At 38.0% G+C, this 14,699-nt stretch overlaps 1 protein-coding gene across 8 annotated transcripts in view; it reads left to right on the forward strand.

The window, feature by feature from the left end:
- The window catches only part of KMO (kynurenine 3-monooxygenase), a 79,945-nt gene that overhangs the window by 43,903 nt on the left and 21,343 nt on the right, over positions 1 to 14,699 (forward strand). For all 8 annotated transcript variants that reach the window (XM_072647582.1, XM_072647583.1, XM_072647577.1 and 5 more), the window contains 6 exons: positions 460 to 625; positions 1,934 to 2,005; positions 4,046 to 4,167; positions 5,868 to 6,015; positions 11,194 to 11,251; positions 14,509 to 14,591. In XM_072647582.1, the coding sequence (XP_072503683.1) occupies positions 460 to 625; positions 1,934 to 2,005; positions 4,046 to 4,167; positions 5,868 to 6,015; positions 11,194 to 11,251; positions 14,509 to 14,591 (649 nt within the window). The remainder of the gene's footprint in view (positions 1 to 459; positions 626 to 1,933; positions 2,006 to 4,045; positions 4,168 to 5,867; positions 6,016 to 11,193; positions 11,252 to 14,508; positions 14,592 to 14,699) is intronic.

Genomic DNA, 14,699 nt, shown 5'->3' on the forward strand with positions numbered 1-14,699 from the left:
TCAATAGCGCTAGTGTGCATTGATGAAAGCAACAATGTAGTTCTATAAGGTTTGCAAAGTACTTTATATAGTAACATATGGTCTCATTTGATCCTCACAGCAGGAAGGTGCTATTACTATCCCGATTTTAGAGATGGAGAAACTGAGGCAAAGAGAAGTGACATACCCAGGGTCACACAGCTAGTATCTGAGGCAGGATTTGACCTCATCTTCTTTACTCCAAGTCCAACACTCTTATATACAGTGCCACCTAGCTGCCTCACAATCTTTGAAGAAAGTCAGGGCAAGTATTCTCCTCTTTGTTTTGTCTACAGATAATACAAAATACAAAGAGTTGAAAATCCATCGCTCATATGAAAAGGTCTACTGAGTGCTGCTGCTAAATCCCAACCAAAGTGGCGTATACATCTCTCATGTTACCATTATGCCTACATATTAGCTCTTTACTTGATTTCACAGATCTAATCAGATGCCTGTAGAAGTTACTTGTGACCTCATTGTAGGGTGTGATGGGGCCTATTCAACAGTTAGAACTCAGTTCATGAAGCGGGCTCGCTTCAACTACAGTCAACAGTATATTCCTCATGGGTACATGGAACTGACAATTCCACCTAAGAATGGAGAGGTAAGGAAATCTCCACTTTTCCCCTCATTAATATTTCTTCTGTATTTTTAGTCACCTTTTATAAAAGATGTACTGTAGAATGGCATGTATTGCTTTAAGAAAACAGGAAGAATGTCGTCAGAGTCCCAGCTAATTTAAATATAGTCATTTTACATATTGTTTTCCTTCTTTCATGTAAGGAAAAACCGTTCCCTTAAACCAAAAGGAAGAAGAGAAACACCCAAAGTTACTGCTTACTTTATTGACCTAATAACAGTGTAAACAGAAATGTTTTTAGCATACAGGGCCAAATATTTCCATATTATCATAAGCAAATGAAACCAGGAAGTTATAATAAAATGAATTGTCAACAGACATGACTATAATTTTGGTTCCTAAGTCAGAACTAGCAAATAACACTGGTAAAACATTTGCATTTTACCTGAAATATCATCTCTTAACTGTCATCCAGTCAGACATTTGTTAGAACACAGGACTGTAGATTTAAAACTACATGGGACTTTGGAGTTCATCTAATCCTTGAGACCATAGGTTTCCCACCCCTGATCTAATCCCGTGCCCTCACTTTGCAGAGCAGGAAGCTGATTCCCACCATGAAACAAATTGCCTAAAATCTTATGGCTAATAATTTGCAAGTCTTAGGATTCAAACCCAAGTTCTTTGACCAGATCTCTTGATATTTGTACCATACCATGAAGGGATGGTATTACTATACATCAGTCAACAACTTTAGATAGTTACATCCAGAGTCAGAACAAATGATCCATACATTTTGAACAAATCTGGAAAATGTATTCTGTTGTATTTGTATTATACTGTCCAGTCGGAGGCTTTGGGTCTTCACTATAACACATGCCTTAGAGGTCTCCAAACAGAGACTGGATGTCCACCTGTTAGATATATGATGTTAAGAATTCCTTTGGTGCTTCCCATCAACTGTCCACCATAAATACAATTAGCACAAAGTAAAAGCATATGCTGAAATGGTAGAATAAGAACTCTTCCTTATAAGCCTGGGGAACACACAAGCACAACACCAGTGAGAAAAGTTCATACAAATTCAGAGTACAATTGAAATGAAGATTACGCATAAGAAACAAATATGCCAAGGCAACATATGATTCCAATGTACTTTGGGTCTTGTTGGAGACTATAAGAAGCTCTCTGATGGGCTCAGTGGACAGAAAGTCAAGTTATTCTGTTTGAGAAATGACACTATTATAGTTACATTATCAGGGAAACACTTATGCCATATGGAGAAGAGGTGTTTCATTAATGTTTTAGTAAACTTCTGTTTTCCCCCTACAGTATGCCATGGAACCTAATTATCTACACATTTGGCCAAGAAACACTTTCATGATGATTGCTCTTCCTAACCAGGTAGAGTATATTGCACCGTTAATCCTATTTATATATGTGTTGTTCATTTGTTTCTTTACTTACTACCATATGTGGTTAATTCTTTAAGCTTTTACTTATTTAATGAATGACTAAATGTTTCCAAAGAGTGAGCCCTATGAGGAAAAACTTGAAGGATTTGGGTTTATTAATATGGAAGATTTTCCTTTAGTATTTTTCTATGTGGAGTCTTTTAAAGGTGATCAGGGAACCTAAGAGGTGGTGATTAGGAGAAAGAAGATTCCAGACATCAAGGACATCATATGTGCCAGGCCTAGAGGCCTGAGGGCTACCCGAGTCTTACCTTACCTATCGCAGGTCTTCGGCTGGCCAAACCGGATAAACGTATGAGAGAAGACACTTTCCAGAGTTGAACAAGGGTTAGGCTTTATTCAGGGTCTTGGTTACATGTGCAGGGTGAATTCTTCCTCAGGAGAGAGGAATCCTCTTCCCAAGGAGGCAAAGATCTTACAGTAAGAGAATGGGAGTGGGAGAGGGGAGGGACCTTCTGCCCTCTAAGGGCCCTTCAGCGCTAAGAGCGCCTTCAGGCTTTCCTGACCCTACTTAAGCTCTCCCGCCGCATAGTTTGCACCTGAATACCGTGCCTGCTCTCAGCCCTTAGCTAGACAACAACAGGTGTGCTCAGACCATGGATTAATCTCAAGGGTGGGATGCTCTCCCCAGCAAGTTTCCCACGGGGAAGAGGCAGAAATGCACGAGATAGCCCGGGTCTCACACCTCAATTCCCAGCTGTTCCCTGGGGGGCCTCATTAGAACTCTAAGGTTTAGAAGTCCTCACTTTTACCTGCCCGAGACTGTCCACATGAAACTGAGCTTACACCCCCAACAGTCAAAAAAAACTTGACAACTGGTCCTGTCACTTCCTGGCAAATAGAGGGAGAAGAAATGGAAGCAGTGTCAGATTCTATCTTCTTGGGCTCAAAGATCACTGCTGATGGAGACTGCAGCCATGAAATTAAAAGACTCTTCCTCTTTGGAAGGAAAGCTATGACAAATTTGGACAGCATACTAAAAAGCAAAGACATTAATTTGCCAACAAATGTCTATATAGGCAAGGCTATGATTTTTTCAGTAGCAGTGTATGGCTGTAATAGATAGACTATAAGGAAATCTGAGTACTGCATAATTGATGCTTTTGAACTGTGGTGCCAGAGAAGACTTTTGAGTCCCTTGGACAGCAAGAAGATCAAATCAGTCAATTCTTAAAGCAAATTCAGACTATTCACTGGGAGGTCAAATACTGAAGCTGAAGTTTAAATACTTTGGCTAACATAAACGAGAAGATGAAACTCACCTGAAAAGAGTCTGGGGTTGGAAAAGATTGAAGGCAAAGAGAAAAGGAGATGGAGGAAAATGAGATGGAGAGATAGTATCATGGAAACAATGAACATGAACTTGTGCAAACATCACAAGATAAAGGAAGATAGAAGGGCCTGGAGTGCTATGTATGGTCTATGGAGTCACGAGGAGTCAGACATGACTGAATATATACATATACATACATATATATTCATGTGTACATACACACATATAGATACACATACATTATGTATGTCTGTATATGCATGTGTATATGTATTTCTTGTTAATATCCCCAGGAAAGATGGGAGAAAGGATAAAGGAGAAGCTTAACTCAGCCCAAGACTATTACTTAGCATTTTGAATAGTTAGGTGCATACTTGGGGGTAAAAAAAACCAAACTACTGAGCTTTCATGGTTTTGCCTTAAAAGACAGAATATTTAGCCTAATCTGGGCCTGTGAGAATAGTCCTGGGACTTCCTATAAGATATATTGGTATAAGGTATATATTTGTATATATATACTTTACATATAGATAGATAGATAGATGTAAAATGTCTTCAAACTGCACAGCTACAATTCCTCTCTGACACTAAGGTGCCTAGCCAAGAGTACTATGACTTGGTGCTATCTCTCCAATCATTACATTTTCCAGATCCCTCATTTCTTTGATATGTGAAGTGCCTTTTTTCTTTAAACAGAACAAATCGTTTACCTGTACTTTGTTCATGCCCTTTGAAGACTTTGAAAAGATCACCACAGGTAGCGATGTGCTGGATTTCTTCCAGAAGTACTTTCCAGATTCCATCCCCCTAATGGGAGAGTAAGTTTCATTATCCACAATTACACATTCTGATTCATGAACTTGAGTTGTATAAAATCAAGCAAGGAATTTTTAACTCTTTGCTCTTTTAGTTTGAATCAGTTATGTAGTCACCAGGATCTGACGCTGCATTAGAGCATAAAATCTGAGCAGATTCTTTCTTTTGATGAGGAATTCTACATAATCCCCAGAATCTTCCCCCAACCCCACTCCCCTAAAAATTCTCTAGGAAAGGTTTTTTGTGTGTGCTTTTTATGTTGAATGTGATGATGATGATGTTGAGATCCTAGGATCACCGATTTAAAGATGGATGCATCCAGAGAAGTTATCTAGTTCAATCTTCTTGTTTTACAAATGAGGAAATTGAGGTCCTGAAGGGTCAACTGACTTGCCTGAGGTCACATGGGTAGCAAATAGCAGAATCAGAATCTGAATCCAGGTCCTCTGACTCTTAATTCAGTGCTACTTCCATGATACCACACTACCCTAGGTTTAGAGGGGTTAGAAGGAATCCGGTACCCTCATTTTATAAAGGAGGAAACTCCTGAGTTCCAGAAAGGTCAAGGGATTTTCCCAAAGGCTTTTCTGCATTTTGTTAGTCACAGCATTTACTTTAGATCCGATTTCCTGATCTAGTGACCTCTCTACTGCTAACTCGTTTTCCTGTAGTCAAGAAACAAGTGCTTGTGCTTAGAACTGTACTCCATGTGTGTGTGCGTGTGTGTGTGTGCGTATTGTATGTGTGAGACACAAAGAACAAGGGACTCAGACAGAGGCAGAGAGAGAAAAGAAAGAGATGAGAGAAGGGAGTTTTACCTCTGAGATTGAGGTAATCTTTCATTGAAAATTAAGAGATTGATTACCTCTTTGAGGCTTTAGAAGTAATTGTTTCTCATTGTCGATTGGTACAACTCAGTCCTGGGCACATAGTAAGTGCTTGGTGAATACTTATTGATTGAATAGAATGTACGTCAAATTCCTGAGGGATCTGAAACTGCTAGTGATGTCTGAGGTATTTCATTTGAAATTGTTGACTTAACCATTATCACAGACATTGAGAAGGACTGGGGTATAATGATAAAATCACCACACAGCAATCAAGGTGGCTGGGTTTGAGTTAGGTGATTTATAAGTAAATCACCTAACCTCCCGGAACCTCAGTTTCTTCATTTGTAAAATGTGAATAATTATACTGCATGCACTATGTCCTTGAAAGACTTACTATGAAGCAATTATTGTAAACCTCAAAGTACTCTAGAAATGTGAGTTATTATTCGTGTTCTAAGGAAATGCCTAGATTGAAATACCGAAGGAGCTAAATTGAACTTCCCAAAACATATTAATGAATTTGGAAATTGCATAACAGGGAAGTAGCTAGAATTTACTTTGGTTACTCAACATTAGCCTGAATATATTTGCACTGTAACAGACGTGGGTAAATACTTGTTTTGTAACTGGAAACATACACCTACGTAGAAACATAGAAATACAGACACCAGAGCCATGCAGAACTTTTCGTTACTTGCCTTTCCTGTTTATTCATTGGCATACCTAGGTATATTTTAATGGGATAAGGTCATTGGGCGTATACATTGCTTTATTTTAGTACACATTGCTTATAGACAAGCACGTTTCACCAGGTTATAAACTCTGATGCTTCAAGCTGATCTGTATATGTCATGATTTTTGCCTCCTGCAAGGGAAGCGCTGAAGCGAGACTACTTTCTGTTGCCAGCCCAGCCTATGATTGCTGTCAAGTGCTCTCCATTCCACATTGGTTCCCAGTGCGTGCTCATGGGAGACGCGGCGCATGCAATCGTGCCCTTTTTTGGACAAGGCATGAATGCGGTGAGTTGCCTTTGCTAAGCAAGCAGCTACACGCATCATCTCAGGCAAAATGTACCACTCACCTGATGTCAAAGGTGTGCCCACGTAATCCCCAAGAACTAGTCATTAGTGAAAGTATCGCTCATCAACCAGCCATTTGGCAAATCGGGGTAATTAAGTGAAAACAGTTGAATTGATAGCCCATGCTTTCATGGTTAAGAGGGTTAGGGATCGGGGAATCACAGTACAGTTTTTGGTTCAGTCAGAAAAATGAATGCATGTATTAGAACTGTAAGCAGCTCAATTTTAGCATCTGAAGACCACCTCCAGGCTGGCCTGCAGACTCAACAAACAACAAGCCCTGGGGGCAGCCTCTGCCTTAGAACCTTGAATCTCACAAGCAGTGTGGGGATCTGAGGGAGGGCTGAGTAGGAGAAGATTGAAGGACCTTCCACTACTGAGGGACACCAGTCGCAGCTGCGCTGACCACACATTTCCTGGCTGTGGCTGTGAGGAGAAGCCCAGCTAGCACACACCTGGTGAGCGCAGTAGCAAGTGGCAGGGACCCTGTCAGTTGTGGGCCCTTGCAAGAGAGTAGAGTTTCTGGTTTCAGTTCCAGGGCAGACAGGATAGCTGTAGCTTGAAACCGTTAGAGGAACCCCAGGGAGTGCCTGGAGGCCCTAGCTGTGACTTAGGGGGCCGAGACAGACATCAGGAAATAGTAAGTAGAACCTGAGGCTTGAGGCATCATTTACCATACCTTGGGACTGCAACTTGATTACACTAATAGCTGCTACAAACAAAATAAAATACATAATAAATAACTAAAAATGAGCATGCAAATGAGAAAAAAACTCAACCATGTTACCATGGGAACAGAGAAGATCTGGGTTCATAGTCAGAGGAAGATAATGAAGCCAAAAAAGCCACTCCTTTTTCAATGGGAAAGGTCATATAGTCCCAAGAACAAAAAAATTTCTTGGAAGAACTCAAAAAGGGCTTTAAAAATCAAATAAGAGAAATTGAGGAAAAATTAGAAAAAAAAAAAGAGCAATCTAAGAAAATCAAGAAAAGTATGAAAAGAAAATGAACCAACTGGAAATAGAGAATCAAAAACTTAAGGAAGAAAATAATTCATTGAAAACTAGAATTGGGCAAGGGGAAGCTAATGACATTCTAAGACACCAAGAAATTATAAAACAAAATCAAAAGAATGAAAGATAGAAGAGAATGTGAAACATCTTGTCAGCAAAGCAACTGATCTGGAGAACAGATTGAGGAGAAATAATGTACGAATAGTTGGACTACCTGAAAATTATGATAAAAAAAGAATCTTAGCACAATATTATAAGAAATTGCCCAGGAAAATTGTCCTGACGTTCTAGAACAGGAAAGCAAAAGCAGAAATAGAAAAAAATCCACCTAAAAGAGTGGATTACCACCTGAAAGAGATCCCAGGAGGAAAACTTACAGGAATATCATAGTCAGGTTTCAAAGCTTTAATTCCAAGGTTAAGGAAAAAATATTGGAAGCAACAAGAAAAAAACAATTTAAATATTATGGAGCTACAATAAGGACTGCACAAGTCCTAGGAACTACTATGTTGAGGGACTGGTAGGTCTTGGAATACTATATTCTACAGAGCAAAAGAGCTAGGGTTAAGACCATTAACTTATCTAGTAAAGTTAAGTATAATCCTGAATGAAAAAAAAATGGAAATTTAATGAACTTAAAGACTTACAGGTTTTTGTAATAAAAACCCTAGAACTTAAGGAAAAAATTGATATATAATATCCAGGAGAAATATAACATTAAAGATCAGTAATAAGGGACTCAATAGGATCAAACTGTTTACATCATGTATGTGAAAAGTGTTCTGATGTCATCGTTATTTGGGTAGTTTGAAAGAAAGACATGGGCTGAGCTGAGTATGGCGGGGTGATTCTAAAAAAAAGGAAAACTAGGGAGAGATAAAAAGGAGTAATTATCTCATACAAATGAGGCATAAGAGGAAAACTGACACAGAAGTAGTAGAGGGAAGGGTGAATAGGGCTGAAACCTACAATCATTGGGAATGGGTTAAAGAGGGAACTATATATATATATATATATATATACACATATTTATATAATCTGGAAGGGTATAAAAGTTTTCTAAATTTAGAAAGAAATAAGAAGAGAGTAAGAGGATAGGGTAGGGGGAGAGGATAAGGGAAAGACTCTTAAAGGAGTGTGGATTAAGGAATAGGAGGGCGAGGTAGTATGTAGAAGTAAAGCACAGGAGTGAGGAGGGTTAGGGTAAATAGGGAGAGAAGGGTAGTGAGGAAAAATTGGAAGTAGGAAAATACACAAGTAATTGTAGTTTAGTATGTGAATAGGATGAATTTATTCATAAAATGGAAACAGCAGATGAAAAATTTGAATTCAACAATATGTTGCTTTCAGTAAACACTATAAAAATGAGACATACACAGAAAGATAAAATAAAGGACAGGAATAGAATTTAATATGTAAAAAAAAAAAGCCAGGATATAGATCTCAAAGTTAAAGTTAAGATAGATTTAATCAAAAGTGAAAAATGGAGAAACTGCATTATATGTCAGCAATATTATTCAATATTGTTTTAGACTATTGAAAATACCTAAGTGTATACCTGCCAAAACAGACAAAATTATATGAACACAAACATAAAACACTTTTTATACAAATAAACTCCTATCTAAGTAATTGAAATAATATTTATTGCTCATGGCTAGGTAAAGTCAATATAATTTTTTAAATGACAATTTTACGTAGTCTGTTTATTCAATGTCATCCCAATTAAATTACTAAAAAATTTTTTACTGAATTAGAAAAAATAATCACAAAGTTCATTTGAAAGAACAAAAGGTCAAGAACATCAAAGAAACTGGGGGAAAAGATGCAGATTCAGTAATATCAGACCTTAAACTAAATGATATGGTGAAAGCATTGTTGAAGTATAAAAAGGATAATTTTGATTATTTTAAATCAAAATTTTCTTGTATAAATAAAATCTATGTAGCCAAGAATAGAAGGAATGCAGAAAATTTTGAAAAAAAACTTTCTTGGGTTGAAATATTGCTGTGGTGTAGGAAATAGTGAGCTTAGAAAAATGTGGGTATACTTAGACTTAGGAAGGAAGATGCTATCCACCTTCAGAGAAACAGATTATAGGAGGAAATAGCACATTGGACAGTCTTACATATATGTTTACGAGTGTATATGTGTATGTTTATAGATATCTATGTATATGTATACATTTTATGTATATATATGTATATACTTATAGATATCCATATCCATATCCATATCCATGCTTAATTGTAGCCTTCTTTAGGGTGATGGGGGAGAGGAAGGGGGAAAAATAAAATAAAAAGTACACAACAGAAAACAAAAGAAAACTAACAAGGAAGCAAAGAAAAACTGAGCAGCTTTGAAAACAAGGTGTAGTATTTGATATATAGGGTTTTTTTGAAATGTACATTTATTGTTTCATATTGAATCCTCTCTTGTAGTCTGCTGGGTACATGGCAATGTTTCTTTTTCCTCATTTTTTTATTTAAGTTTAAAATTTTTAAAAATTATTAAAAAAAAAAAGATTAGCCAGCCCATTAGTGTTAGTGGCAGAGACATAATTTAGTTTTCAAAGGTCTAAAGAGTTGGTGAGCATAAGCAGTTTTTTATAGCTTTTTTTATGAGAATTTATTTTCTAAATAAAAAGATCAGTATATACACACCCCTACTACTTTGGTCAATAAACTAGGTCAAATTGGTTTACTCACTGCTCCTCACTATGTTCCAAACATACCTTTTGCTTTCCATACAAAGTTTACATAAGATGGTCCTGGCCATTATAGAACTTAAAAGTCTATTAGGGAGATGACACACAGAAACGCCCAACTATAATATATAATTTTATCTGATAAATTCTTGCGAGAGGTTCAAGATAAAACACTATATGAGGTAGTAGGAAAAGTTGGCAAGGGAGAAAGGGATTAGTGGAAGGCTTCATGGGGAAGGTGGGATTTAAACTGGGTTTTAAAGGCATTCAGTAGGCAAGAAAGGAGATGGAGTATATTTCAAACGTAAGGCCAGAGTGAGCAAAAGCACCAAGAAAAGAGAGAATATGGTATATTCCCCAGGCAGAGATTAGTCCAGTTTGGCTAGAAGATAGAGGCCTAAAGGGGAGTTATATGAGATAAGGCTGGAAGGGGAAAGTGGTGCCACAATGTGGCAGGCCTTACATACCAAGCAAAGTAGCTTTAATTTGACTCGATTGTGTTCATCCTTCATTGCCAAAGAAGACCATGCCATCAGAGAAATGATGACATCACTTGCACTTGACTTTGTTTTGAGTGAGGGAAGACTGTGCAAGGTCACCAGCCTCACTTTTTTGAGAATTTGACTCGATAGGAAATATAAGGAGCCCTAAATATTTTCGAGCAGACAAGTTATACATGCCTAAGAAAGATTAGTCAGGCACTAGTGTGGAGGAAGTAAGGATCTTTGGAGAGAAGAGAGTGGGGGTGGGAATAATTGTAATGAGCTATAGTAATAGTCCAAGTGGGTTGTAATGAGGTCCTGTATTTTGGTGGTGGCAGTGGGATTTGAGAGGAGGGAATGGATATGACAGATATCTTAGACAAAATTTATATTACTTGTTAACTGGACCTGAAAGGTAAGGAAGAGGCAAAAGTCAAATATAGCACTAAGGCTTGGAAGATGGGGACAAAGTAAATGGTGGTAGGTCTAACAATAATAATAAGAATAGGTCTAATGGTGTCAGAAGGAGGAGCAGCTTTAGGGAGAAACCTAATAAGTTTGTTTGGGTCTTTTTGAGTTTATAGTGCCCATAGGACATCCCAGTGGAAATATCCAGTGATCCATTCATTAGTCATGGAACTAGAAACATAAAGTGAAAATTCTCTTTATATAGGTAGCAGTTAAAATATGAGAATGAATGAAATTGCCAAGAAAGTGCATAAGGAGAAAAAGAGGACCAAAGTCATAATTTAGGGGAACACACACCTTAAGGGTCACATGACTGTTAAACAGGAGTGTACTGGAGCCAACTCTAACCACCTTATGAGAGCCAATTGCTAAGTAGGGTATGCCTATTTAAGAACTTGGTAGATTTTTATTATTGCTTTTTTACTATCTTGGATTTATCTCTTTTCAGGGCTTTGAAGACTGTTTGGTATTTGATGAGTTAATGGATAAATTCCAAAATGACTTAAGTAAGTAAATCCCTTTTGGACAGATTAGCAAGAGGGTACTTAAAACCAGAAATAATGCTGATAGTTTTGGTGGCCTGGCTTCCTTCTGTGGCATCTCTTTCCCATGAATAGTAGCTAGCTGCTCAGTTAACAGAGCCCTGAAACCTTTGGGTAGCTACAATTTGCAGAAGAAAAGTCAGTAGAACCCCTAGCTCTGTCTTTTGCCTTATTTAGCTCCCTCAGATCCTGACTGTCTACCACTATGTGGATATTCTTGGTTGATAGCTAGGTGGTGCAGTGGATAGAGCACCAGTGCAAGAGTCAGGAGGACCTGAGTTCAAATCTCACCTCAGACACTTGGCACTCACTAGTTGTATAACCTTGGGCAAGTCACTTAATCCCAATTGCCTCATCCTGGGTCATCTCCAGTCATCCTGATGAACATCTGGTCACTGGATTCAGATGGCTCTGGAAGAGAAGTGAGGCTGGTGACCTGCACAGCCCTCCCTCACTCCAAACAAAGTCAAGTGCAAGTCCTGTCATCATTTCTCTGATGGCATGGTCTTCTTCAGCAACGAAGGACGAACACATTCTTGGTTGGCAAAATTCAGAGATGGTGAGTTTCTTGGGTCTGCTAAACATATCACTTCTATTTTTTTCTAGTAGATTGATAGAGTTAAATCCTACAGTGTAGATTTTGTACAAACATAAGGAAATTTGACCATTTTTATCCAGTGATATCTACTAGAAGTGTATAAGCAAGTTTTAGATAAGTGAAATCCATGGATGATCTCCGAACCTCATTTAGCTATCGGTTTTCTCTTCTTCTACCATCAGACTTTTATAAAAAAAGTAATAATAAAAAACTGATTAATTTGGTGCACTACTGTTCCTGTCCCTAAATGGTAAAACACTATCCACAGAGAAATGAGTAAGAAATTAGATTTATTCCATGTCATGTCAGTGAAAAAAATAAGAATTATTGAGAAATTTCAAGGTCATATTATAGCTCAATATGAACACAGACTTTCTAACAATTCAAGTTTGTTGTATTTTTTTTAATGGAATGGGCTGTCCTATAAGAATGGATTCCTCCTTACCAGATGTGTCTAAGCAGAAACTGGATGACTAACTGACAAGAGTGGCAAGAGGTTTTGGTTAGCAGAGCCTAGACTAAATGACCTTCAAGGTTCCTTCCAACCCTAGGATTCTATGATTCTCTGAAAAAAATATGAGGTAAAAATAATCTGTTTGTATCATGGATATAAAAATGGATAACTAGCCTCTTGCTACATAACTAGATAGTGGACCAGAAACTAAATGAGCAGAAAGATAAGTTTACAGAATTCTGTAAGAGTGACTAAATGAGAAATCCTAGGGATTAACCATGCTGAAACACTAAATACCTGAATTTAGAGTCACCTTTTGGGTTTTTGAAAACAGTATTTGCTATGATCAGTGAGTTATCTTGACAAAACTCTATTAGTTTCTGCCCTGCTTCATTTTATACTCCAAGGTCAAACTTGCTTGTTATTCCAATTATATTTTTATTTCCTACTTTAGCATTCCAATTTCCTATGATGAATGTAACATCTTTTTGGGGTGTTATTTCTATAATATGTTGTAGATCTTCATAGAATTGATTGACTTTGGCCATTTTGGCATCAATGGTTGGAGCATAGACTTGTATCACTGTGATGATGAATGGTTTGCCTTGGATTCAGATTTCATTGTTATTTTTGAGATTATATCCTGGTACTGCTTTTCTAACCCTTTTATTGACTATGAGGGCTACTCCATTTCTTCTAAGGGATTCTTGCCCACAGTAGTGTACGTAATGATTATCTAAATTAAATTCACTCATTTCTGTCCATTTAATAAGTTCACTGACATCCAAGATGTTAATGCTTATTCTTTCCTCTCACTGTTCTATTTCTTTCCCCTGTGATACCATCTCTGATCTGGGTATCCCCATCTCCAGAACCCAAAACACGTGCCCAGCGCTGGTCCAAAAAGCAGGCAATAGCTAGTCAGTGACCTGACTTAGATGTTGAGAGGTGGGGCACAGGAGAGTGAACATGAACAAATCATTGGGAACATGGTTTGAGTATATTTGAGAGGTGGGAGTAATTTTCCTAAGGTACAGTTCTGATTTTTCCTATTGCCTCGAGGATTAAATATAAACTCCTCTTAAATTCTTTCATATCCTACCCCCAATCTACCTCACTCCGTTCATTCATTACTCCGTCTTGTACTCTACAGTTCAGCGAGATTGACCTTGTTGCTCCCCACAAATGACATTCTGTCTCTGCAGTTTTACATTCTCTTTTCCCTGTGACTGGAATGTCTTTCCACTCTATCTCTGTTTCCTTTAACACTCTCCATAAATGACATCTTCTACATACATGAAATTTTTTCTGATATCCACAGCTGCTGGTGCCCCCTCCCCCAGTAACTTGTATTTATTTTGTATGAGAGATAGCATGCTAACCCTTGAGTTAGAAAGGCCAAGCTTCAAGACCTATCTCTGACACAAGTGGCTTTGTGACTCACCTCTTAGCATTATGGGAAACTCTCTAAGACTGAGACACTGAAAGAGTCTAAGACTTCTTATAGAGAAGTCACTGATCTGAAAAGTAAATGAGCATCCTCCCTAGACCAGAGAAATCCCAGGCCTAGTCATTATCTCCTCTATTTTGTATATACTTATGTCTCCTTTGGTGGAACGTAAACTCCCTGAAGGCAGGTTCTGTTTCCTTTTTGTTTTTGTATTCCAACTTCTTAGCCCAGGGTCAGAGCAATTATTAAGTGCTTTCTGTGTGTCAGACCCTAGGGTAACCAAGGGCGGGGATTCAAAGAAAGCAAAAAACAGTCCTTACTCTCAAAGAGCTCACAGTCTAATGGGAGGGACTGGACTTTTCGTAGGCCAGACAGTTGCAGCCTTTGAAGAATAAGACCCAAACCTTTGTGGAACAAGAAGGATGGTGATGATTAAAGGGAAAAGGTTTTAAGGGGGGACTGTCAGTCTTGATGCTAATTACAGATGCAGAATAACTAACTACCCAAGAGAGAAGAGGGGGAAAAAGACACCCAGAAAACTCTGGTTTAGCAGTTGCAAACTAATGTCGATTATAGTCTTTCCTGTGAATTGTTTACCAAGGGTGGCTAATTACTGAGGAACAGTAATTATGTATGTTATGTACTTGGAGTACACAGAGCCTAGTGTACTTCAAGGGACTCATTTTGATGACGTTTGAATCATTTCATTTGTTTTCTAGGTGCTTGTCTTCCTGAATTCTCAAGATTGAGAATTCCAGATGATCATGCAATTTCAGATTTGTCCATGTACAATTACATAGAGGTAAGTGAGGAGGTTTGACTCCATCTTGACCGACTAGAGATTTTTATTTCTAAAGAGTGACCATCCCTTAGTTTTTTCCTTCTTCCTTTATTTATGGTACTGTTTTTC

This window comes from Notamacropus eugenii, chromosome 2, assembly GCF_028372415.1.
Source record: "Notamacropus eugenii isolate mMacEug1 chromosome 2, mMacEug1.pri_v2, whole genome shotgun sequence".
In the NCBI taxonomy this organism is placed as follows: Eukaryota; Metazoa; Chordata; class Mammalia; order Diprotodontia; family Macropodidae; genus Notamacropus; species Notamacropus eugenii.